The sequence below is a fragment of the Rhinatrema bivittatum genome, chromosome 1 (genome assembly GCF_901001135.1).
Source record: "Rhinatrema bivittatum chromosome 1, aRhiBiv1.1, whole genome shotgun sequence".
In the NCBI taxonomy this organism is placed as follows: domain Eukaryota; kingdom Metazoa; phylum Chordata; class Amphibia; order Gymnophiona; family Rhinatrematidae; genus Rhinatrema; species Rhinatrema bivittatum.
Window position 1 is genome coordinate 349,667,752 of NC_042615.1, and position 27,251 is coordinate 349,695,002.

General features: G+C 42.8%; 1 protein-coding gene across 2 annotated transcripts; it reads right to left on the minus strand.

Moving 5' to 3' along the window:
• Positions 1-7,877: 7,877 nt before the first annotated feature.
• CCNG2 (cyclin G2) lies at positions 7,878-17,940 on the minus strand. Of its 2 annotated transcripts, none has more exons than XM_029599709.1 (8): positions 17,332-17,940; positions 16,144-16,287; positions 15,189-15,326; positions 14,764-15,014; positions 13,595-13,673; positions 13,403-13,501; positions 11,821-12,026; positions 7,878-9,627 (listed from the first exon to the last, which is right to left on the minus strand). In XM_029599709.1, the coding sequence occupies exons 2-8, from the start codon at positions 16,279-16,281 to the stop codon at positions 9,495-9,497; spliced, it is 1,044 nt and encodes a 347-aa protein (XP_029455569.1). In that variant the 5' UTR covers positions 16,282-16,287; positions 17,332-17,940; the 3' UTR covers positions 7,878-9,494. The 2 variants fall into 2 exon arrangements, with proteins under 2 accessions (XP_029455569.1, XP_029455576.1); XM_029599716.1 differs by lacking the exon at positions 17,332-17,940 and adding an exon at positions 17,058-17,291.
• Between the last annotated feature and the right edge of the window lie 9,311 nt (positions 17,941-27,251).

Genomic DNA, 27,251 nt, shown 5'->3' on the forward strand with positions numbered 1-27,251 from the left:
GATAGTGGGGCCAGTTGGCAGTAACATCGTGATCAAAATTGATTTAATAACTGGAAGGACAACTACTACACTAGCATTTAACTTTCAAAAGGGAGATTATGATAAAATGAGGAAAATACAAAAAAAACTAAAAAAAAAAAGTACAACTGCAAAGGTTAAGTTTGCATGAGGTGTGGATAATGTTTAAAAATACCATTTTCGAAGGCCAGACCAGATGTATTCCATGCATTAAAAAAGGCAGAAAGAAGGCCAATATCTGCCAGCATGGTTAAAAGGTTAGGAGAAAGAGGCTATTATAACCAAAAGAACATCTTTCAAAAAATGGAGGATCCAACTGAAGAAAATAAGTTGGATACAAAACAATAAGGCCAGCAAAAAGAACATTTGAAAAGAAGCTTGCCAGGGAGGCAAAAACTCATAAGAAAAAACTTTTTCAAATACATCCGAAGCAGGAAGCCTGAGGGGGAATTGGTCAGACTGAGAGGATCAATGGCTAAAAGGGGTGCTTAGGGATGTTGGTGAGATATCCATGCCAGAAATTGTATTCAATGGTGATGATTTGGAGGAAATGAAACAAATTACGATGAACCCAAAAGCTGTTAATGGGGAAAATTGGCAAACTAAAGAGTAGAAAATCACCTGGATCAGACAATACCCAGGGCAAGTCTTGCCTCACAAATCTGCTTCACTTTTTTGAAGGAGTTAATAAACATATGGATAAAGGTGAACCGGTAGATATAGTATACTTGGATTTTCAGAAGGCGTTTGACAAAGTTCCTCATGAGAGGCTTCTAGGAAAAGTAAAAAGTCATGGGATAGGTGGCGATGTCCTTTCGTGGATTGCAAACTGGCTAAAAGACAGGAAACAGAGAGTAGGATCAAATGGGCAATTTTCTCAGTGGAAGGGAGTGGACAGTGGAGTGCCTCAGGGATCTGTATTGGGACCCTTACTGTTCAATATATTTATAAATGATCTGGAAAGAAATACGACGAGTGAGATAATCAAATTTGCAGATGACACAAAATTGTTCAGAGTAGTTAAATCACAAGCAGATTGTGATAAATTGCAGGAAGACCTTGTGAGACTGGAAAATTGGGCATCCAAATGGCAGATGAAATTTAATGTGGATAAGTGCAAGGTGATGCATATAGGGAAAAATAACCCATGCTATAATTACACAATGTTGGGTTCCATATTAGGTGCTACAACCCAAGAAAGAGATCTAGGTGTCATAGTGGATAACACATTGAAATCGTCGGTGCAGTGTGCTGCGGCAGTCAAAAAAGCAAACAGAATGTTGGGAATTATTAGAAAAGGAATGGTGAATAAAACGGAAAATGTCATAATGCCTCTGTATCGCTCCATGGTGAGACCGCACCTTGAATACTGTGTACAATTCTGGTCGCCACATCTCAAAAAAGATATAATTGCGATGGAGAAGGTACAGAGAAGGGCTACCAAAATGATAAGGGGAATGGAACAACTCCCCTATGAGGAAAGACTAAAGAGGTTAGGACTTTTCAGCTTGGAGAAGAGACGACTGAGGGGGGATATGATAGAGGTGTTTAAAATCATGAGAGGTCTAGAACAGGTAGATGTGAATCGGTTATTTACTCTTTCGGATAGTAGAAAGACTAGGGGGCACTCCATGAAGTTAGCATGGGGCACATTTAAAACTAATCGGAGAAAGTTCTTTTTTACTCAACGCACAATTAAACTCTGGAATTTGTTGCCAGAGAATGTGGTTAGTGCAGTTGGTATAGCTGTGTTTAAAAAAGGATTGGATAAGTTCTTGGAGGAGAAGTCCATTACCTGCTATTAAGTTCACTTAGAGAATAGCCACTGCCATTAGCAATGGTTACATGGAATAGACTTAGTTTTTGGGTACTTGCCAGGTTCTTATGGCCTGGATTGGCCACTGTTGGAAACAGGATGCTGGGCTTGATGGACCCTTGGTCTGACCCAGTATGGCATTTTCTTATGTTCTTAATATACACCCAAGTTCTGAAAGAACTTAAAAATTAAACTGCAGACCTTTTACTAGTAATTTGTAAACTATCTTTAAAATCTCCTATTGTACCTGAAGATTGGTGTTATAGTGGCTACCCTCCAATCTTTAAAAAAGGCTGATTCAGGAAACTGTAGCCGGGTGAACCTGATACCTGTGCTGAGAAAAATGGTAGAAAAAAATCAAGAACAAAATTACTGAACATGGTTTAATGGGTCAGAGCCATCATGGATTTACCCAAGGGAAATTTGTCTCACTAGTCTGCTACATTTTTTTTGAAGGGATTACTAATCATATGGATAAAGGTGACCCGGTAGATGTAGTGTATCTGAATTTTCAGAAGGCACATGACAAAGTCCCTCATGAGAGGCTCCTGAGAAAATTAAAAAGTCATGGGATAGGAGGGAACGTGAATTGCAACCGTGTTAAAAAATAGGAAACAGGAGAGAGAGGTGAGCAAGATGGCCGCTGCGTGAGGCAGATCGAAGGAACGCTTATTATTCTGGGAAAATATTTTCTTGAAGATGCCTGCAAAAAGAAAGGGCAGGGTGCGCTTATACCCCTCCGAAGCAGCCATGCCTTCTAACCAGAAATTGATAACAGCCTATCGATCGCTTTCAAGTCAAGAGGAGAGTGAAAACCCCGCTGTGATTTCCCTCGAGGGAGCGAGGGAATTACCTGGGGAAGTAACCTTGAGCCCTCCGTGTCTTCAACCACATCAGGCCCCGGGATTGACTGGCTCCTCTCCCTCGCCCCGGAACGCCGAAAGATGACGTCGGTCGAGCAGTTCCGGATGGTGGGGGCCAGAGGGAGGACTTGCCTGGATCTGGCGGTGTGCAGCCGAGCCTGGAGGAGCTGAACGGAGAAAGAGCAGGGATGGGATTCCTGACTTCGACACCGGGCGGCAAGCATGGAGCATTGGCTGGGGCTGCCGGAATTTCTGAGACAGCAACGGAGAGAGAAGATTCTGCCCAAATGGAGTTGGGTGAGTCTCTTCATATTCCTGCTAAACCTGAAGTGGTAACACTTGAAGCGTTGTGGGACTTAAGGCAGGCCTAGGCCAATGCCATAAGAAGCAAGGGGCAGAGTTAAAACACCTAAAAGAAAAAGTGGATTTACTGGAAGAAAAGGTGGAGAGGCAACCCCTTGAAATGAAACAACAGTTTGGGACAGTGGAAGTTTCGGTGGCTAAGAACTCTGACTGTGTTTTGAAAGTTATAAAGGACTATAATTATATGAATAGGAGAATAGAACAACTTGAGAACTATAATAGGAGATTGAATTTACGAATGCTTAATTTCCCCAAAGTTTTAGGACAGGATTTTCTTGTGACTTTAAAAAAATATATGTTGGAAGTATTGAAATTTGAAGAAAGAAATATTCCTGTAGTAAATAAGTTGAATTTCTTGCCTGTATTGATAAATACTAGGAATAATCAAATTCAGCCAGAGGCCTTAGAAAACGTAACGCAGTTTCTTGAAAATTCAACTGAGGAAGTTCTCGAATGTGGAACCCTGTTGGTAACTTTCTTTAATGAGGCTGATTTAAGCCTGATTATGCAGAGATACTTTAAAAATATATCAGTAAGTTTTCTTTCTCAGCAAGTCAGGATTATAACTATACCCTCTGTAATTAATTAACATCTAAACCTGAAGACACCTAGTTAAGTAAACTTGGACACGTAGCCAATGTTATATAATTATTCTAAATGTTCTCCCATTGTTTTTCCTTAGTCTCACCTCAATTCTTATTACGTTTATAGTGGTGGCACATAGATTTAAAAATTACCACAAGTTAATAGTGGAAAAATGCATGTTCAAATAATGATATTATTATATTTTTCTTTTTGTTTTTGTGATAGATAAAAAAAAATACATACTATGTGCATCTCAGTTTTTCTGGAAGTAAGAATGTTTACTTAAATGTATTTGAAACTGATAAAAATAAAATTAAAAAAAAAAGGAAACAGTAGTATTGGTCAGTCAGTTTTCTCAATGAAGAAAAATAAAAAGTGAAGTGCCCCAGGGACCTGTACTTTGTGATATATTTATAAATGATCTAGAAAAGTGAATGAGTGAGGTGATTTAATTTGCAGCTAACAAACAGGCCGATACAGCAAAGTCCGCGGGAGAGCGGGCGAACAGGCCACTCTCCTGTGTGCGCAATTCTCTATTCAAATGAGGCCCGGCAAAAGGAGGTGCTAGGGACACTAGCACGTCCCTAGCGCCTCCTTTTTGACAGGAGCGGCGGCTATCAGCAGGTTTGACAGCCGATGCTCAATTTTGCCGGCGTCGTTCTCGAGCCCGCTGACAGCCACGGGCTCGGAAACCGAACGCTGGCAAAATTGAGCATCCGGTTTTCGACCCGACAGCCGCGGGCCGACTTCAAATTTTTTTTTATTTTTGGAAACTTTCAGGACCTCCGACTTAATATTGCCATGATATTAAGTCGGAGGGTGCACAGAAAATCAGTTTTTACTGCTTTTCTGTGCACTTTCCCGGTGCCCGAAGAAATTAGCACCTACCTTTGGGTAGGCGCTAATTTCTGAAAGCAAAATGTGCAACTTGGCTGCATATTTTGTTTTCTGAAACCGCGCAGGAATACCTAATAGGACCATCAACATGCATTTGCATGTTGCGGGCGCTATTAGGTTCAGGGGGTTGGACACGCATTTTCGGCCCCTTACTGAATAAGGGGTAACGCCAGCACATCAAACGCGCATCCAATGACGGGTTAACAGTGTGCTCCATCGGAGCGCACTGTACTGTATTGGCCCAAAAGTTATTCCAAGTTGTTAAAGCACAAGCAGATTGTTAGATCTTGTAGGAAGCCCTTACAAGACTGGGAAACTGGACATCTAAATGGCAGATGAAATTTAAATGTGAACAAGTGCAAAGTGATGCAAATAGGGAGAAATAATCCAAAATGTAACTACATGAGGTTCCATGTTAGGAATCACCATTCAGGAAAAGGATCTAGGCATCATCCTGAACAATACATTGAAATCCTCTGCTCAGTGTGTGGTAGTGCCATTCAAAAAGCTAAAAATGTTAGGAATCCTTAGAAAGGGAATGGAGCATAAAATGGAGAATATCAAACCCTCTTTGTAATGTTCCATGTGCAAGCCTAGTCACCACGTCTCAAAAGAGATAGAGCAGTATTAGAAAAGGTGGTCACTAAAATGAAAGAGGGAATGGAATGACTCCCCTATAAAGAGGTTAGGGCTCTTCCACTCGAAGAGAGCACCGAGGAGAGATATGAGAGGCCTATAAAATCATGAGTGGAATAGATTGGGTAAACCCAAATTGGTTATTCTTTCCACAAATACAAAGATTAGGGGGACAGTAACTCCATGGAATAAATAACATTTAAAACAAATTTGAGAAAATGTTTCACTCAATGCACAATTAAGCTTTGGAATTTGTTGACATGATATGGTAAATGCAGTCAGCATAGCTCGGTGGTTTGAACAATTTCTTGGAGGAAAAGAAATCAAGGTGGCAGGGGAAACAAATTAACTTCTAGTCCAAGGAATTTGTTTGAAGTACTTAGGTCTTGCATTTGACCATGCACCCCCCATTGTGCTCTTTGGGCTCAGGAAATACTTTGAATAAAAAAGCCCACCGGCTGTCTTACTATTTCACCATCCAGAGCTGATAACTCCACAACAAAGAGCAAGGGTATGGGAAGCCCTCCCCAGGGACACTGAATAAGTTCTAGACCTATTGGCTTTGAGAGATTTGACACTTGACTGATAATGTAATTGTTTCTCAAATTCAGGAGACTTCTGGATGTGAAATTGTTTACTGCATACTAAGGGTGTTTTTGCATACTCTCATCCAGTTCTCTTGAAGGAAACTACAATAGTCTTAAGGGGATGCAATTCAAATCGGAATTGCCTCTTGCCATTCTCTTAATAAAATCACTACAATAGGTCCTGTTGAGGAGAGGGGGTGGGATCTGTTGACCCTTCCTGCTCAGAGAAGTCCCCAGATCCAGAGCCATACACAGGAATACTCCAAATGTAAGCCAGAGTGGACTGAGCCCACATACGACTAGCATACAAGCCCCCTGGAATGATTGCACTTGTCTGTGGGGGTCTACACCCCGATGAACATCTGTGCTGCAGGGGAAGCTTTCACTCCTGAGTCTCCAGTAGGGGTTGGACATCAGTGCCTGCCATCTTGCAATGTAAGGCCTCCCCAATCCTTCTGTCCAATTCCTCCTCAAAGACAGATACCAATACCATACCGTAAGCAGCAGAGGCCACAACTTCCTGGCTTACTTGAAGATTGGTGACTTTCAGCTGGACCCTTGGAAGCTGTTGTGACTAAGGCTAAGTGCTGCTTAACTCTGTCCTCAGCACATGACAAGAAAATGAAGATGGAAAAAGACCATTAAAATGAAGGCACATCAGAAGAAAGTTAGATGTAACGTAATTTGGAAGACTAAATAATTCAGTAGTAATTATACAGATACCTCCCTTCACAATATTCTCATGACAACTGAAGGTGGCCCACACCTTCAATTTTTTGCTGAGAATTTGAACTTACATTACTATCCAGTAATATTTACTTTAATCTTATATTCTGCCTCAACAAATTTGTCCTGGCCAGATTACAAACATAGTATTTTACATATATATGAGAATCTGGATGACTAATGTGGATATTCAGCATGAACACTGGCTGCAGATTCAACAGGGCATGCTGCCACAAAAAATAAATAAATAAAACCAACTTTAAGGTTATAGAAATTATAGCATCACCTTCAATTACAGCATCTATTACCATTGCCCTCCCAAACTAAACACCACTTTCCATTTTATTGCTACTGTTCTCTCACACTCCAAGGCCAACACAGCTGGTTGTTTGGAAGTATAGAAAATAGATGTCAGGAACTATTTTAGTCCTGGGGGAATTCTGTGCTACTGCGCAGTGCAGAATTGACAAATTCTGCACAGAAAATAGAGACCACCCCAGCATGCTGCGAACAGAGTGCACAAAGACCTGCGTGCGCTGCAGGATGCACTCTGAGGTGAAGATGAATTACCCCCGTGTGCCACAGAGTGTGCAATCACGGCAAAGATGGAAGGACCCCATGTGCTGCAGAACGTGCTCTACTCACGGCAAAGATAAAGGCCCTGGTGAGAATGTGTGTGTGAGAGCATGGGAGGTAAGGGGGGGGGGGGGGATGCTTGAGTGTGGGTTTCAGAGAGAGGGAACCTATATGTGGAGATTGTGAAGAAGTGTGTGTGTGTATGAAAAAGGATTGTGTGTATATGAGGGTGCTAGCCTGTGTGAAGGGATTGTGTATGTGTGAGAGGGAGCCTGTGTGAAGAGGTGCATGAGAGACAGGTAGCCTGTGTTAGGATGTGTATGAGAGAAAGGGAGCTTGTGTGGGTGTGTATGCAAGTATCCTGTATGAGGGGATGTGTGCGCGCATGAGTGAGGGAGCCTGTATGAGGATGTGTGTGTATTAGAGAGGGAGGGACGGAACTAAGAATGGGGTCAAGCTCTGGGACTGGCAATAGAGTGGAAGGGGTTCAGCCTAGAGGTGAGATACTGGCAGGTGGAGGAGTTAGGGCCTGAAAGGGCAAAGTAGCCGGGGGGTAGGGAAAGAGAGTGGAAGGGACATCTTTAAGTAATAACTTTTCTGTATTAATTTAAAATGTAATTACTTAAAGACTCATGTAAATTGTGTTATTTTGACCAATATAAAATTTGCAGAATTTTAAGTTTTTGTGCACAGAATTCCCCCAGGAGTACTATATACACACACCATGTATAACTTCTCTATATCTATTTTCCTACACTGGTTCTATTTTTCTTACTAACCCAAACAAAACAAACAGAATCTTTCACATTTAAAAAAAAAAGTTTCAAAGATGTTTTATTTTGATGTTGAACAGAGGCTTGCAATACAAAACAAGTCTTTGATATACAATATGCCACATGGCATATGCAATAAATTAATATCTACATGCTATGTACTTCATAGCAGATGAGGAAACAGACATGTTACATACAATGTAAAAAAATAAACCATACTTTTCTGTTCCTTTTACTTGGCTTAAAAATTTTTATGTACATTTTTTTTTAATTTACAATTTTTATGTACATTTTTTTTAAACAAAGTTTGTATACATTTTTACATTAAAAGTATATTTAAAAATTACTTCACTAGATTCTCCCATCTTTGACATCAAGGCTTTTTCACATTTTATACTTGGCATTTTTGTTTCTACCAGAAGAATAAGATCTGTTCATTTTCAGGATTTTTCAACATATGAAATCATGCAGCTAGGTATGCCTTTTAATAGAACTACAAAACTTGCGTCACACCATTACAATTTCCTAGTTTCACATTTACCTGGCTGTTCTATGCAACAATGGTCTTGCACTAAGCTACTTTCACAAATAAGGATGCAAATATCTGGTTATGAATTTTCTCTTGCTAGATGACTAAACATGTTACTTAAAATGTTAAGAGAAAAAAAAAAAACACACCAAGGAATGTTGTCTATGTACAATGCTGACAAATTCAGTAGGTTAAAATCTCTTCTGATTCGGTATCAATTCACACCAAGTCTTTTTAAGCACAAGTGATTAATTGTGTAGCAGTGGTAAGATTTTAGTGCTAATGTTTGCTTGCAGCATGCATAAAAACATAATAAATGAAAAAAAATGAACGGATGAATTAACCTATAAAATGAGCTGGTAACATGGGAGGGGGGAACATACTGTGCAGAAAGCTACTCTAACATATACATGCTAAAATACTGAAGTGAAACTCCAAGCATGGCACTCCTGCATTGTAAGTCTAATGAATGGAACAACTATTCTTTGGATTCAGATGACCATTTAAATCCCCCTTCTCTCACACAGATACAAGTTCTTTAGGACCTGGCATTATCTACATCTGAATATCAGATGGGGATCATTTGCCCCTTCCTGGATTGGACTTATCTATGCCTGACCTCTGCTAGTGCTGTGTACACTAAAAGTACTACAGAGAAATAAAGCTATGAACCTATCTATACCAAACACACGATACATACTATGAAGCTGGCCCCTAAGACATCTAACTAAACCAAATGAGCTGATGACGTCTGAACTTGTTTAGGAGTCACTTCATTACAGGAGTACAGTATTTGCATGGGCCAGAAAGTGAATGAGCACAACAAAGGAGAAACTGGTTTGCCCTTTCTGGAGAGAAAATAAGAGGGAATGCAACAAACACCAATACTTATAAGAATCGCTTGACAATTCAGTAAATGCTTTAGTACATGTAAAATGACTCTTATAGAGGTCTAAAAATAAAGAAAATTAAAAGTATAGGAAGCTAACAGTCAGCATTAACAGTCACTAAATTCCAGGGCAAAGTTAGCCAATGGAGGAAAGTGAACACTACTTCCTTAATCCTTTTTACACAAGGGAGCCATGAGCAGAAGCTGAAGCTCCCAGACCAGTTGACAGGAAATGTCTATGGCTGAAAACTGAGAGTATGCAGCTTGGATCTGGGTTTGAAACTATCGAAGAAGGATCCTTCTCCATCACTGGGTGGGGAACTGCTTAAGCTTTCTTCTCCACAGCTCATGTCTTCACACGAGTCCTCACTAAAACAAAAGCAGAAAAAACATTTTTATAGCTTTGCTGAAATAGAAAGACACACAATGGAAAGAGCACAGTCATTTTGCTTCATTTTATTTATTTATTTATTTATAATTTTTATATACCGACATTCTTACATTAAAATGCAAATCATACCGGTTTACATAACAGAAAAATTATTATATATTCAATAATGTTCCCTGTTACTTGTAAAGTGCTGTTGCTACCCTGTTACCATACAAATGTCTGTATTTATATACCTATAATAGTACTATAATAATGACCCAAGAACAAAGCTGGAAAATAGAAACAAATCACAATATGAAGATTCAGCTGTGTAAAGAACTTTATAGAAGTGTGCAATGCAACAGTCATAAAATGGCCACAGAATGCTTGTCGTCTTATGTTATGAAGCCCATAGAGCACTGGGCTTATCTAATCATAGGTTGCTGCAACACTTAATATGTGCCGTCCAGGGCTAAGTCTTGAGTGCAGACACTGTGTAAAGTAAAATAACTAGTGCTTGCACTTATCTTAATCCACATGACAACAAGTAGTGTAAACAATCCTGAAGTGCATCCTCCGACACCAGTGTTTCGGAGTCTATTACTCCTTCTTCAGGGAACTCCAGGTAATCACCAGTCGTCTGTGCAATTTTGAAAGTTATGTTTGGTCAGTCCACTGAACTAGAAACAGCATCTGCTTTATGCGGTGCGCTATCGGTTTGCAGCCTGCCAGCAGTCTTTACACAGCTGAATCTTCATATTGGTATTTATATACCGGCATTTGTATGGTAACATGGGAGTAATGATAACAGGGAACATTATTGAATATGTAATACAATGAAGCAAAAAACAATATTGCAGATATAATATAAAGGGGGGAATTGGGTGGGATATGGACATATGTACATGTTTACAATAGATTGGTAAAAATAGGAATAGTATAGATTATATTTAGGTTAATAGAGCAAAGTATGTAAGAGGGAAGGTAATGGGTTGAGTCAAGTGGCTGCGGGGGGGGGGGGGCACGGGAGAGCACAGGAGGGATGGATCAGGTGAAGACTTGCCTGAATAGCCAGGTTTTAAAAGCTTTTGCTTGAATTTTTTGGGCAAAGCTTTTGCTTGAATGTCTGTGGGCATGGCGTTCCAGGCTGCAGGTCCTCAATGGACAGGGTGTGTTCTTTGGTAGCAGCAAGGAGCGTAGATATGTGTAATGTGGCGGCACGTTACGATCTAGTAGGTCTATTGGATTTGTGGAAAAATAGGGAGTCATTGAACCAATGCATGTTATAAGTATGTAAGGTTTTGTGTATAATAGTGTCTTGTATCGTATCCGTGCAGAGATGGGTAGCCAATGTAATTCTCTGAGAACAGGGGTAATGTGTTCGGTTTTGTGTGTGTTGGTGATAATACGGGCTTTTGGAGAGGGAGGATAGTAGTTTTGGGGAGGCCGAGGAGGAGGGAATTGCAGTAGTTTATTTTCGTAAGGATAAGGGATTGCAGGACTGTATGAAAGGCACAGAGATGGAGGAGGGGTTGAAAAAAAAATTACTCACTTTTACAGGTTCAAGATATTTTAGTTAGGTAATTTCTTAAATTGCAAACCTACATTTTAAGTGAACACATTTTGAAACAGCCACCTTACAAGTTCCAGCAATAGGGAGCTGTTAGTCACAAATCCTCCCGCATTAAGTTAGGAAGATACATAGATTAGTCTCAAAATAAGATGTACAAAAAGTGACAGCCAAAGATTTCACTCACTCATTTACCATATAGAGACAGGCTACTAGAACAGCCTAAGGCAGCTAATCTTTCCTTTCTTCCCTCATAGAAATCTACAGCAGTGGTGCCCTCAGGTACACACTCTGCTGGTGGAATTTTCAGGATATCCACAATGAATGGATATATTTGCAGGTACTGCCTCCATTGTGTTTATATACAAATACATGTCATCCAGATTCGCTGTGGGATATTCTGAAACCAAAACTAGGGGAAACTGATAGGCTCGGAAATCACTGACTTGCACAATAGCTAAGATCTCCATGTCCAGTGTATCTCCTATGTAACAAAGAAGGCCTCATGTTCTTTGGCTAGCCACAGAGTATTTCACGCCAAGACCTAGATTCAGTGAAACTTGCTTAAAAAACAGCCACTACGAGAATAAAGTTAAAGAAGGCTGTAGGTATGCCACCTTACCTCTCACTCTCACTGAAGCAGCTACCCTCCGGGATAGTTGGTAACTCAGGAACACTGTAATAGCTATTGTGCAGATTCTGCGCTGTACGTCTTGAAACAATCCATACCAACTTTTTGTGATCAGGCTTACAGCATTCAGGAGAAGAATAATCTGCTAAGCATTTTGCAACCAATTCCCTCCAGTAGAATAAATCAGCATCATTCACCTAAAATATACAAGTGTTGAAGAAACCCTTAAATGAAGCCTTTCCAAAGCATATAATTTCTCTGTGGTTAAAACATTAAAAAACAATAAAAATTTAGAGTACTAGGCTACTTTGACAACCCCAGATCATTAGTCTCTGGTCTGAGAGGGAAAGCAGAGTTTAAGTACTAGAAAGGATGTTGAATCTGCATCATGTCATTTTAAATTTTAGCACTATTTTTTTTGTGTGTGACAGTTTACTTTTGTTTTATGAGGGAGACAAGAAATAGGCAGACAGGATCTGACTTCAGGTATGGATATGGGTTTTATATTTCAGTTACTCATTTGTTCCAAACCTGAGTTCAAGGAGAGTCAAATTCAGATACAGTGAGTTTATAACCCAGGATGATGATGTAATAAAGGTACACCCAGAGTGTAATTTTATCCAGAGTTGTGCACATTTTTCTGCTGATGCAGCAAGGAACTGTGATACAAAAATTTGTATGTAAAACTGGGTGCTTTGGCTGGCACCTTTGCATGTAAATCCTAAGCGAAAGCATTGGCTATCACCCCCTTCCACGCCTCAGCCCACATAGAGATACCTAGCCTGAATGTGTGTTTTCTTAATGCTAAAAACTTAACTCCTAGTCAGGAGGTGGCATAAGGTTTCTAGGGTTAATGTTAAAACCCAGCTTCTGCCCACTGACTTTAATTGGGAATTCTGAGACTTAAGTTGGCATTTCTGCACAAAAACAACCTGTGTGCACATAAAACAGGGAGAGAAAGGTGGTTTTTTCCTGTGGTGCCAAGGCCAGATATTACTTCCTCTCGGGGCAGGAGACTCCTCTGGGAGCCATCTTTGCCTCTGTGGGTGGCTGGCAACTCCTTGTATGCACATGATCACACCCCTCCCCCCAGAGTTAAGGAAAAAAAAGCTACATAAAAAACTGTGCATTTTAATCAAGTTTGCATGCTTTTTTACAATTTCTGATGGATAATATTTGTTTACTTCATTGAGCATTAAAGTTTTATTTACAAACCACATGGAAAAAAAACATATGCGCTGAATTTCAGCAGTTTCACAGCAGACCCTAAGTTTGTATGAAACAATAGAAGGTGAAGTTTAACACTGACCAGGGATCATCAGTGGGAGAAACAGGATATGAACCCTGGCTCTCACACGACTATGCTAATACAGTTTCCTACTATGTATAATATTTAAGAGGTGATAGTACTTTCACAATTGATATGTCAACCACAGTAGCTGCCTCAAGGCTAATGCATATGTTGATTGTTTCTCATCTAAATTATAATGGGATACAGTTAAGCTTTGCAAGCAGCATTTTCAGAGCAATTTGCAGCTTCAAAATAAAAGCATGTTTAGCAAGCGATACTTACTTTGGAGTGCTTTTGAACACGCAGAGCAATTTCAAATAGCTCAATTGATTTTAAAGTCTCTACTTCGAGAGTGAGAAGGCACAGGGCTAATACTGAGGGCTAGGAAAAAAGGAGAAAATTACTCTGTGCACTAATACAGCAATTGTTAAAATCATATACAAAATTAAAAAGTGTAGGAAAAGGTGTACATACTTTTGCCTTAGAAAACAATAATCGGCAACTACAAGCTTTCAACTGTGCTTCCAGTTTGTCCAGATTCAATACTTCTTTCCTGAAACAAAAAAAGGAAACCAGTATTTACACAAGAGAAAACAACTGAGTGCACAAGCAAAATCTTGTTACCCTGATTTCCCATACAGATGAGGCATTTCCAATACTTCAATCCTTTCAACATTTCTGAGCTAGAAATTTGATAGAGAAGTTCTCCATATTGACATTTACGGTGAACAGGTTACATAAATGAAGACAGCTTCAAAACCTGCCATATCTATTTCACTTAATGTAAAAACTACTTTCTGCCATGCAGTGAACCAACTGTACAAAATACCTGGGTCCATCTGTCATTTCTTCTTACAGATTAATTCTGTGTATGGGGGAAACTTTTATTAGAACAGGGTCCCTATTAGAGGGGAGGGCGCGCTTTACTAAAGCAAGCTTTGAGTGTATAAAAGGACCGAGATGCAGGTAGAAACCAGAATTCAGTATATCCTGAAGGTACTTAGAACTACCATTCTGAAAAACAACAAGATATACCATATTGTATCATACCAAGGTCCATCAAGGCCACCTTCCTGCCTCTGATCATGGCCAGATTGTGTCCCAAGTATCCAGATAACAAAATCAAGAGGCCCAACAAAAGATATTCTTGGACAAGAAACGAATCAGCCAAGTACCCAGAATCGCATAAAGGACATCCTTATTACATCTTCTCCTGGAGTCTCTAAACATTCAGACAAGTATCTAGGCTCTCTTTCAGTATTCAAGATTCCCATCCCCCTCAATAAAAGAAATATTCACTATTGAAGAGCCTTACAGTATTTATCAGAGTCCTCTAAATTAAAATGTAGGTCTAGACCAAGAGATTTGTTTTAAGCACAAAGTGGCTCATATTGAAAGCATTATCACATGCTGTGTACACCAACAGCAATAATTTGTTAGAAAGTCCCTGATACAATCAGCATGAGTTGGATAAGTGATTCAAGATCCATGAATCTTATTATAATGGAATCAAACTGGAACCCCTAAGCTTCATAATTGTGCTGAAAGCAGTAGCTGGGTAGAACAAGCCACAGCTAGTCTCCATGTCAAAAAATAAGGCCGACAAATGTTTAAAAGGTTGTGCTCTCTTAAGCTACACTCACCTTTTTGAAGTATGGCATAGCACAATACTGTGGTATAAGCGTAAAAATGTTAAGGCAGTGGTAGCTTTAAACTCAAAGTGCAGTTTGTCTGAAATGATGTTTTCCATCCTTTTCAGGTCAGATATGGTGCATTTACATTGGCTGATACGAATGACATCATGTGTGGATGGAATATTGCATTCTTCTTCAACTATTTGAGCAGCTAACTGAAAACAAGAGATCCCAATGCAAGCCAAATGTTTAGGCTTCACCTGAAAACCAAAAATAAAAATGTGGTACTACTAAAACAGTGAGAAATTAAAGCATAATTAAGAGTCCCATGATAATCATACAAAGACCATAATTATGTAGTCTGCCCTTCACCAAGGGACAAAGAAAGAAATCATTCACTAGGTAAAATGCAAGGCCAAGCAAATAAAAAATACCTTCATAAGAGCCAAAAACCTGTCCAGAATATTGACAGCTAGGACAAATGTTTCAGTCTGAAATCCAAAGAAGTTAGTTAAACTCCATAAATCTTCCACTTTGGTATCCCTCAGTTTAGGGCAGATAGTGTTTTCATTCTGCAAGAAAAAAAACCTAGTTCAGTGCTCTTCTATGACATCTTCAAGGAATATATTTAATCCTTCAAAGCTGTTGAAAATATTTCAATAGCTCTTTCAAGTGGAATAGACATTAACAGTGATTTATCAAGGCTTTTTGCCATATTCATGGAATGAGAGAAAAACGTTAGTGCATCCAGCCCTTTTGAGTCAAATCTTGAGACAGATTTCTCCAGTAACTAAAAATAAAAGGGCAACAACTACAATGTACACAAGATACCAACCATTCTCACAACATTCTGAAATGGTTAGTAATTACATAGATCCACAAAGGCGCTGAATAAAACTGGATTTACTACTCCAAGCTCACACCTCACATTATACATATCTGATTAATCATGTTATATAGCAAAAAGGGTCAAACAAGTTGTGATATTTTTATTGTACTCTTCCCTATAATTTTTTGACTACTCTTATTTCTACATACTCAGACCTACCACCCATAATACTTTTCTCATCAGAAATAGCTGAAACTGGTTCAAATAAAAGAGTCAGAATAAGCAATGCATCTATTTCAGGCATCTTTAAGGATCTGTGAATCATTAATCCACACTCTTTCAATAAAGAAATAAAATCACATTAGCATACTCCCAAAGCCCTTTCACGGTGGTTGGTGTACGGCTCCTGAACATATTGCCATTAAGCAAAAAAGGATTACAGTAACATTGTTAAAGAAATTATTCACAGGACTGAAGTATGCATACTACACAGTTTAACATGTAAGTGTAGAAATTCTGCCTACACTGCAAGTTGATACTGCCTAAAAGCCTTCTCTCACCTCAAGGGTGGACTCGATGAGATTTAGTCCCTTTTCCCGGGGTTGAAATTTCCATTCCTGCTCCAAATGAAGATTTAACTGTTTAAACAGTTGGAAGACTTCATTGCTGGTTTGTTCTACGGCTCCCAAATCCTTCATCTTACTCTAAATGAAAACAATAAGTTGTATAAAAAAAAGTGTGATTTTGATGGCTGGTTCCCAAACAATGCATCGCTAAAGTGGGGGTTTCTGAGACGTTGGGACCCTTGCTCATTACTGAAACCCTAACGCTCCCCTATTTGAGCACTAAAGCTGGAATAGGCGAACACTGGATATGCCCTGGGGAAGGGGGGGGGGGGGGGGGGGAGGGGGCCGAAGGCTGAATCTCCTCCTCTTAGGTTTCCCCATTTTGTTTTCGAGCTTTAAGTCACATCAACAATTAACGAGAGAAAACTATAGGGAGACAGAGGGGTAGTTTTCTCGTATCAGCAATCAACTTCAATTTCACAGATTTGAAGTCCACAGGGTTCACAACACGAAAATAAGCCCCCCCCCCCCAAAAAAAAGCCAGATTCCCCTTCCCCCCAATAAACACTAGATTCTTAAGGGGAAGATAAGGAGCAGATCCAAAACGGAAGGGTTTTTTTTTTTTGGGGGGGGGGGGGGGGGAGAACGCAGTCTGAACTCGCTCCTTCGCCCCAGGAGAGGACTGATCTAGCACGGCTGCGGCAGGCAGGGAAGAAAGAAAGAAAGAAAGAAAGATTTATTTACAACTGGGGAAAGAGACTTGATCGTCACCTAACCTCCCCCCCCCCCTACCCCGCCCACACCAGGGTCTGCACATATGCGCCCCTCCCTCTCTTTTATTTTTTTTTTTAAACAGAAACAAATCGTAACGTTAGAGCTATTCGTTGGACTAAACACAATGATATTACCTTATATTATTTTTGTCCGTTATCTTTTATTTCTGTGCGCTTTCAAATGGACTAAGAGGGGGGCAACAGTACCACTCCATCCTTGCTTGCTAAAAAACTAATAACGCCATGGCCACTCCCGACCCCGGATGGAGGAAAAAAAAAAAAAGATACAAACAAACAAACAGCAAGACTGTGAGAGGGTCCCACCACGCCTCCCCGTCCAGACATCGGGCGAAGGGCCCCGATCACTGCATTAGGAGACCGAAGAGCAGGGGGGGGAGGGGGCGCTCACCTGCTCCCACTGCCACTCTCCCGACTCTTTGACTTCCTCTCACCGCTCGTCCGAGAGCTTCAGCAAAGCCCAGCCCGACATGGGAGGAGGCCGCAGCCGCCCCGCTTCACCGACCCATCCCGCCAGGACTCGGGGGAGGGGAGGGGAGGGGGGTGGGGGAAGAAGGAACGACCGCCGTCAGCCAGGCAAAAAAAAAAAAATAAATAAATCACAGCAGCGGTGCCTCCGCCATGCCGACCCCGCCGGACTAACCGCCGCCGCGCGCGCCTTGCGCCCGTGACCCCGACAGACCAAACACTCGGTCTGCTGCTGCCTCTCTCTTTCTTTCTCTCTCTCTCTCAGTCTCTTGCTGCCTCTTCTCTTGTTTTTGTTTTAGTTTTCAACGCCCAAGCTACTGACGTCACCGCCGCGGAGCGATCCTGCCTCGGGGTGATGCGGCGCTCAAGTCTGTTGCCTTTATTCTTTTTTGTTCACTATCAACAAACCCCCTTGGATATTTTGTTTGCAAGCTCTCTCGGATTCCACGCCCGCCACGAACGCTGTGCTCGGTATTCTTATTCTCTTTTGTTAATTTTAAAGGACTATAGTCTGTCCCCTCCCCTCCCCCGTCAAGCGGGGGGGGCTCTGCATAATATTGGCGGAAGCGCACAGAGTCGCGTTACGTCTTTTAAAGGGCCCTAGCTCGCATTGTTGGTTTGAATAGGCCGCCCAAAATGTTTGCCTACTGATTGGTCATCCCGTAACCGGAGACGAACCGGGGCTTGTGATAGGCTAAGGCTTTTCGGCGTGTTCTGTTTGATTGGTCGGTGGTCGTGGAGCGACTCGCTGCTGAGATTGGCTGGTTGGAGCCTGTCACTAGTCAGATTAGGGCTGCAGGGAGGCGGTTGCTGGCAGGCAGGCAGTTGTAGTTGCAGTTCAGGTTAAGCGGATACGGTCGGTTGGCTGGTTGGTGTGTATGTGTAGGGCGCTGCTGGCAGGGCTGGTGCTAGCTGATTTGCTGCCCTGATCGAACAATTATTGTGTTGCCTCCCCCCCAGCAGCCTAAACATTATCCTCCCGCTCTTCACCCCCTGCCCTGGAACCCATTTCTGGTGCAAAGGTATAGGTGCCCTAGGCAAATCTTATACCCTTGCACCCTGCCTCCTGCTCTCTCCATGCACGCAGTTAAAAATTATGCATTCATTATTTAGGTTTTACATGAAAAAGAATATTCAAAGTACAGTCTTCTGAGGTAAAAATATATATCACAAGTATTAGCATGTATTTTGTTGGTGCCAACCAGAAAATCCTACAGAAAAAGACACTTGGAACCAATGTGGCATTAGGGCTACTGTAATGTGTGTTAGGTTGTGGGCTTGGCCCTCAAAAAGCCATGAGTAAATTACAATTAAAATATCATAAAGCCACACCAAAACAGCACTAACTGCCAGCACTAAAAAGCAAACAAACAACAACCCTACCTATGAAAAGGCAACAATGCAAATGTTACACCTCCTGTTAAGAAAACAAGAAACCAAGCTGCTATAGTTTCCTACACACTAGCAGAATACCTCTCCTCTGTCACACTTGCAGAACACAGGCAGACCCTTAACCTAATACAGAATAAAGAGACCATAAAGTATAAATAGAAATGTAGGCAAAAACTGAATAAGAAAACCACAACATGTCAGACTCTATGCTGTGCAAACATGGAAAAACAGAAACCACCACCAATCCTCAGACATTAAACAAGAAAATCAAGAAATATAATAAATACATTAACCATAATAGTATAAACATACTAATAAAAATAATATTTCAAAACAGCCAATGAATAGAAAATCCAATAATTAAAAACTCAAACAATTTGTTTTAAATTTCTCAAACAATAACATTTTTCAAAATAGCAGACACATCAATTAGCATCCAAAAATTAAAACTAATAAGGATAAAATAATTCACGCTGTCCATATCTGGAAACATTTGATTTCCAGTCACTCTGAAAGTGTAGTGGATTGGGGGTAAATGGCTTTTGTGCATGGAGCAAGAGAGGGACCTGGGGATGATCTGAAGTTGGCGAAGCAATGTGAGAAGGCGATAGCTACAGCCAGAAGAATGCTGGACTGCTAGAGAGAAGAAAAAGGAAGTGATAGTCCCCTTGTACAGGTCCTTGGTGAGGCTTCACCTGGAGTATTGTGTTCAGTTCTGGAGACTGTATCTCCAAAGGGACAGAGACAGGATGGAGGCGGTCTAGATAAGGGCGACAAAAATGGTGGTGGGGGTCTCCATCAAATGAATTATGAGAAGAGGTTGAAGGACCTAACTATGTACACCCTGGAGGAGAGGAGGTGCAGGGGAGGATATGATACACACCTTCAGATACCTGAAAGGTTTTAATGATACACATTTGACAAATTTTTTCCATTGGAAAGAAATCAGTAGAACTAGGGGTCATGTAATGAAACTCCAGGGAGGACGACTCAGAACGAACATCAGGAAATTTTTCTTCACAGAGAGGGTAGTGGATGCCTGGAATGCCCATTCGGAGGAGGTGATGAAGACAAAAACGGCGAAAGATTTCAAAGGGGCATGAGATAAACACTGTAGATCCCTAAAGGCCAGAGAATGGAAATGAGTAAAAGAGTACACGGGGGTAACTTGCTGATGTGGCGGTTACTACCCTTAACCGTCAAACCTTCATACTGTTGATTCAACTCATTATTGTTCTCTGCTTTAATGGCAGGGAAAAAGAGGAAAAGGAGAATTAATTTCACACAGCAGCCAACAAGGACATGATTTTTACGATCTGGGAAAACAAGCATGGGGGTAACTTGCTCATGCGGCTGTTACTACCCTTAACCAATAAGCCGTATACTTGTGATGTAACTTCAACATTGCTCTCTGCTTCAACGGCAAGCGATGAAGGGGAACTGGACTCAGACAGAAACCAGCAAGGACCCTGATTTTAACAGTTTGGGAAAATAAGTATGGGGGGTAACTTACAAGGCAGATGCCATCCCCTGATGATACCTTTATGGGGGGAGACCTGTATGGCATGGCTGGTGCTACCATGAGCTTGCTGGGCAGACTGGATGGAGCATTTGGTCCTTTTCTGTCAACATTTCTATGTTTCTATGTGTAAATTTCTATGTAGTGAGAGCAGGAGGCATAAACTTTCTCCTCTCTCTCATATATATCTATACATGCACATACATACATATGCTCTCTGCCTCATATATGTACATGCTTCCTCTTGCATACACATGCTCACATGCACATGCTCCCTCTCTCACACACATGTGCTCAGACACACATACACACCACATGCTGAGACACACACACACCCACCACACATGCTCAGACACACACATGCTTCCACCAAGGCCTCTCCCAACAGTCCAGGCCATCCACTTCTGCTGCGAGGCAGATTGGGAACTGCCTTGCTGTTTTTTTAACTTCTGGTCGCCTGGGAACCATGTGATCCTGCAAGCTGCAGCTCCTCATCATGGGCGTGCGGCTCTCCAACTCATCTGACGTCGTGGCCCTGCAACTCCTCCTCATCTTCACCACGTGGCATGCTTGAAACCACCATGCAGCCCTGCAACTTTCTTATCTTTGCCTCTTGGTGGGTGCGAACCGCCACGCGGCCTTACAGCTCCTCCCCTTCTTCTCCTTGTGTGGCCCTGCAGCTCTTCATCTTCGTCGTGTCGTCATGCAGCCCTGCCACTCCCTTCTCTTCACTGCGGGGCCTTGCAGATCCTCCTCCTTGCGGCGGTGCCAGCTGCTCAATCATCTCGTGGCAACCCTCAGGCCGCTGCCCTGTAGCTTGCATAGTGGGTTGCGCCGGCCCTGGCTGCTGGGTCAGTGCGAAATTAGGGTATTTTTTTTTAAACAAATGGAATAGTACTGGTGACTTCATTGCCTCAGGGTAAAAAAAGTAATGGAAATGAGTAAGAGAAAAGTGCAGAGAAAGACCGTGGCTCGGTATTATTCCCCAGGCTATGGAAGCCTGCAGGTTCAAGCAAAAGAACCGTGCTTTATTGAGGGTCTTAGTTTATAGTTTATATTTTATTTTTAATGGTAATATATCAATGTTTATTATAAGAAAAGAATGGAGAAAATCAGTGGAAAAAATGATAGATTACTAGGGATGTGCAGCAGGGACGGATTCTTCCCATTTGGTATTCGTATTCGTCGGGACCCAAATCCGTTGCATCCGTTCTCGGGGGACCCCGATCCGTTCATTAGTTACATATGTATTCGTTTCCCAAAAAAACCCCCATCCCAACCCTTTAAATTTAATTTATTACAACCCCCCACCTTCCTGACCCCCCCCCAAGACTTGCCAAAAGTCCCTGGTGGTCCAGCGGGGGTCCTGGAGCGATCTCCTGCACTCGGGCCGTCAGCTGCTGGTATTCAAAACGGCGCCGATAGCCTTTGCCCTTACTATGTCACAGGGGCTACCAGTGCCATTGGTCGGCCCCTGTCACATGGTAGGAGCAATGGACGGCCGGCGCCATCATGTGCTCCTACCATGTGACAGGGGCCGAGCAATGGTACCGGTAGCCCCTGTGACATAGTAAGGGCAAAGGCTATCGGCGCCATTTTGAATACCGGCAGATGACGGCCCAATTGCAGGAGATCGCTCCAGGACCCCCACTGGTTCACCAGGGACTTTTGGCAAGTCTTGGGGGGGGGGGGGGTCAGGAGGGTGGGGGTTTATTCATTAGTGATACGTTGTATTTGTGGGGGTTCACCATATGTTTCGTGACCCCACGAATACAACGAATATGGCATATATATTGCGGATTGCCAATATGTTGCAAACAAATACACACCCCTATAGATTACCTTGACAGAGTAAATAAGACCACTTACCCCCACCAAAAGTGTGAAATGCAAATAGGTATGAACCTTCATTTTCAGGGTTGTTGTTTGTTTTTTTTTTTTATTTTCATGGGAATTTATCAGGGTTTATTTTAACAAGAACAAAAACTGAAGGAAATCAGTGGGAAAATGTGACTCATTTTTCTGTCCACCAAAATAAACTCAATATCAGAGTTTATTTTGGTGGACAGAAGCCAGGACAATAAAAGAATATTAAGCAGATTCTCCCACTCAGCAGCATCCCTAGCTCTACCCTCAACCCTTGCCTGGCATGTCCCTTTCATTCCCTCTACTCCCAACGAGAACCTCCCTCTTTTCCCCCAATTGCAACAACTTTTATCCTCACTAGTGATGGCTCCAGATTTCTCCTCTCTTCTTTGGCAGCAGGCTTGTTGAAGCTCCTGCCTCTGCAGCACTGCACTTCTTTTTTGTGGGGCCAGGGAGCCTGCTGGGAAGTGCTTCTGGTGAGCGTGGCCCACTTCAAATGCTGTATTAACAAGTAGCAGGCACTTTGGCTGCTTGGTGGGAGGGGGAGGCAGGATTTGAAACAGCACCTCAGCAGCACTGGAGGGAGAGCGCTTACACTGGTGGGGGTCCGGGACTTGAAACACTACAGGTGTTTTGGCTCACTGTTGAGATTGTGGCATATTGTGGACTCTTGGTCGAAGTGGTGATGAGTCCTCCCACGGGGAGGGGCTCTGTGGGGGACCACAACGATTGGCTACACTCTAGTAAGCAGACACTGAGGAAAGAAAGCTTTATTGTACTGCTGATGTAAGTTGAATCTTGCTTCAAGGAAGGGATAGTACTGTAGGCTAGCGATATCACACTAAGCTCAGACAGTCTCTATAGATGATGGTCTCACCCGGATGTAGCAAGGTTGGGCAATGTTCCGCAGCGCGGGATAAGCCAAACCTGAAGGGTGGAATAAGAAGAGCTGGAGCGTAGCGATACTCACAAGGTGGCAGTGCTGGTAACTTCCTTGGTAGAAGAATGGAGAGAGGGACCCCGAGGTCCGAGGTGCAGGATACCCTGAGCAGGATAGGCCCTCGAGGAGCGAGTATCTCCGGGTATTTAAACCTCTGCTCCGCTCCAATACAACGAGTTAGCAAGGACTTCGGTTTTGCTACTCTGACCGCTTCTAAGCTGCTCGCTTGGACTCCTCACTACCCTCTGGGGTATCTCGCTCCTACGGAAGCTCTGGGTACCCGCTCCTCGGGGGCCTCTCCCTTCTATCTGCCCTTCGGGGCTTCAACTACCTAACCTAAGGACACTCACTCCTCGAGGGCCTATCCTGCTTAGGGTATCCTGCTCCTCGGACCTCGGGTCCCTCTCTCCATTCTTCAACCAAGGAAGTTACCAGCACTGCCACCTTGTGAGTATCGCTACGCTCCAGCTCTCCTTATTCCAACCTTCAGGTTCGGCTTATCCCGTGCTGCAGAACACTACCCAACTTTGCTACATCCGGGTGAGACCATCATCTGTAGAGACTGTCTGAGCTTAGTGTGATATCGCGTGCCTAGGAGGCCTCAGGAAGAAGCATGGCGGACGGGGACGCCCATGCTGTGTCGGAGATGTCGAGGGTTTTGGCAATCAGCACCGGAGGCAGCCATCCTTCCCAGGGAGGAGGAAAAGGGTAGAAGAGAGGTGAGGCAGAGCAGTCGCAGCCGTCTGCGACCGACGGACGCAACACTCACACTGGCTTCCAGCAGTTGCTGAAGGCCTTGAGACTCTGCATTTATAGTTCTGAGCTGCTCTTTAATCAGCCTAAAATTAGGGTGAAAATCAATTTAAACCAACTGTCACTTTTGGAAAAATCCAGGAATTTATGGGTGAAAATCAATTTAAACTGAAAACGAAGGACCCTGTAGGGAGATACCAGAAGTTTTACTGCTATATGCAGCCAAATATGAACACTGACTCCACAAAAGGGATGCTGACATGTATTTCAGCAGAAATACAAAGATCAGAAACTTTGGCCAAAATAACAATATGTGACTAAGTTATCTGATCTGCCTGTTTAACTTAAAGGATATAGCTTCTTTCCGCAAACAATGACCTAAGAACTGCCCAGATATGTGTCAGGGACAGGTCCCAGATCTTCCTGGAAATGAGAACAACCAATCAGAATGAGTTTATCAGGCAGGTGAACTGCTGTGACCAGGTCAACTCTCTGGTCCAAATGACAGAGGATAATTCATTCTGGCCAGGAATTGCCAAATTCTGCGCAGAAAATAGCAAAGGAGACCTCGGCATGCTGCGGACGGAGCGCGTCCCGTGGCACACGCTCCGTTTGCAGCGAAGATGAAGGCCCGGCACACCGTTTGCGGCGAAAAGGGAAGGCCCTCGTGTGCTGCGGGACGCGCTCCATTCGCGGCGAAGATGAAGGCCCGGCGCACCGTTTGCAGCATACAGGGGCCTTCCCTTTTTGCTGTGAACGGCGTGCCGGGCCTTCATCTTCGCCGCGAACAGAGCGCATCCCACAGCATGCTGGTGAGAAAGAATGTGTGTCGGGGAGGGTGAGAGAGAGCAGGAGGGTGTGAGAGAGAGTATGAGGGGGGATGCCGGTGAGAGAGAATGTGTATGTGAGAGAGGGGAGGGTGACAGAGAGCATGGTTGGTAAGAGGGGGGTGCGGAGGGTGAGAGAGCAGGAGGGTGTGAGAGAGAGCATGGGAGGTAAGAGTGTGGGTTTCAGAGAGAGGGAGCCTATATGAGGGGAGGGGGATGCCAGTGAGAAAGAATGTGTGTGAGAGGAGAGGGGGTGTGGGGGAAAGTGAGAGACAGCTTGGTTGGTAAGAGGGGGAGTGAGGGGATGCTTGAGTGTAGGTTTCAGAGAGGAAGCCTATTTGAGGAGAGGGGGTGTGGGGGAGGGTGAGAGACAACTTGGTTGGTAAGAGGGGGAGTGGGGGGGATGCTTGAGTGTGGGTTTCAGAGAGAGGGAGCCTATATGAGGAGATTGTGAAGGAGTGTGTATGTGTGTGAGAGATTGGGAGCTCGTGTGTATGAAAAAGGGATTGTGTGTATGTGAGGGTGCTAGCCTGTGTGAAGGGATTGTGTATGTGTGAGACAGAGCCTGTGTGAAGAGGTGCATGAGAGAGAGACATAGGTAGCCTGTGTGAGGATGTATGTGTGAAAGAGAAAGGGAGCTTGTGTGGGTGTGTATGCAAAAGAGAGGGCCCTGATGAGGGGATGTGTGTGTATGGGAGAGAGTGAGGAAGCCTGTATGAGGATGTGTGTATGTGGAAGGGACACTCTTATAGTGAATTTGTAGGGAAATTCTGCTCAAAATATTAAAAATTCTGCAACTTTAAATAATAACTTTTTCTGTAATAATTTAAAATGTAATTATTTAGACTATCATGTAAATTGTGTTATTTTGACCAATATAAAGTTTGCAGAGTTTTGCAGAATTTTCAGTTTTTGTGCAGAGAATTTTAATTTTTTTTGCGCAGAATCCCCCCAGCTACCACTCAGGAAAAAGATCTAGGCATCACAGTGGATAATACATTGAAATGGTCAGCTCAGCATGCTGCAGCGGTCAAAAAAGCAAACAATGTTAGGAATTATTAGGAAGGGAATGGTGAATAAAATGGAAAATATCATAATGCCTCTATATCGCTCCATGGTGAGACTACACTTTGAATACTGTGTGCAGTTCTGGTCACCGCATCTCAAAAAAGATATAGTTGCGATGGAGAAGGTACAGAGAAGGGCAACCAAAATGATAAAGGGGATGGAACAGCTCCCCTATGAGGAAAGGCTGAAGAGGTTGGGGCTGTTCAGCTTGGAGAAGAGACGGCTGAGGGGGGGGATATGATAGAGGTCTACAAAATCATGAAAGGACTTGAACGGGTAAGTGTGAATTGGTTATTTACTCTTTTGGATAATACAAGGACTAGGGGGCACTCCATGAGTTAGCAAGTAGCACATTTAAAACAAATCGGAGAAAATTCTTTTTCACTCATCGCATAATTAAGCTCTGGAATTCATTGCCAGAGGATGTGGCTGCAGCAATTATTGTAACTAGGTTTAAAAAAAGGTTTGGATAAGTTCCTAGAGCAGCAGTCCATAAACTGCTATTAATCAATAAAGATTAGTAGCTTGGGATCTGTTCATTTAATGTTTGAGTTCTTGCCAGGTTCTTGTGGCCTGGTTTGGCCTCTGTTGGAAACAGGATGCTGGGCTTGATGGACCCTTGGTCTGACCCAGTATGGCATTTTCTTATGTTCTTATTCTTTATGAGGAGGAAGTATGCGACAGTCTATACTCCACAACCAAGGCATTAGGTCAGGGCTTCCCAAACTTTTAGACAATGTGACCTCATTTTAGCACTTGAAAATTCACATGACCCCAAAGGATGACTAAAACAAATTAGCAGGAGTGCAGTTCTTCTTCAATAATTACTCCACTCCACTCTGACCCTCCACCCTCTCCAGTCGATCCTTTCTCTCAACCTCTGTCCCCTCTAGCTCAGCAACTCTTGCATCCCCCATCCCCTCTCTCACCTTCACACCACATCCAACTCTTTTCATATTTTCCCAGCTGATCCTATCTCACCTCCCAGACATTTTTATAACCCCCAGTTGATACTCTGTCGTTCTTTCCCTCTTACCTTCCAGCCTCACCTCCTCTCCTCCAACCTTTCCCTCACATCTCTCTCGTTTGATCCCCTGACACCTCCAGCTCCTCTTACATCCCCCAGCTGATCAGCTATCATTCTTCCCTCACTCTTCACAGCAAACTCCTCTCCAGCTGATCCAACCTTCAAACTCATTCTGCATCTAATATTTCCCTTCAAACAGCCCTTAACACCTCCCTGGTCAAAGTCAGTGGCAACATTGTCCTGTTGTTCCTGGGCTAAAAGTAGATGACATCTGCTGGGAAGAAAGAACAGGTTGCTGATGGGGGCAATTGTTTTCTCTTGGGTAGGTTCAGTGGTAGGGTAAGAAGAGAGGAGCAGTGGCAAATTCCCTGTGCACACTCAGCCAACCCTTCTAATCATGGCTGGTCCCAAACCAAACCGTAATCTGCAAATGGCAGCAGCATTAGTATTG

Excerpts from the sequence above, each read along its gene's own strand:
- CCNG2 (XM_029599709.1), bottom strand. The coding sequence starts at position 16,281 with ATGAAGGATTTGGGAGCCGTAGAACAAACCAGCAATGAAGTCTTCCAA. Across the intron at positions 15,327-16,143 it reads TCATCGAGTCCACCCTTGAG|AATGAAAACACTATCTGCCC; the intron begins GTGAGAGAAGGC and ends TTTTTCTTGCAG. Across the intron at positions 12,027-13,402 it reads GTGTTCAAAAGCACTCCAAA|GTGAATGATGCTGATTTATT; the intron begins GTAAGTATCGCT and ends TGTATATTTTAG.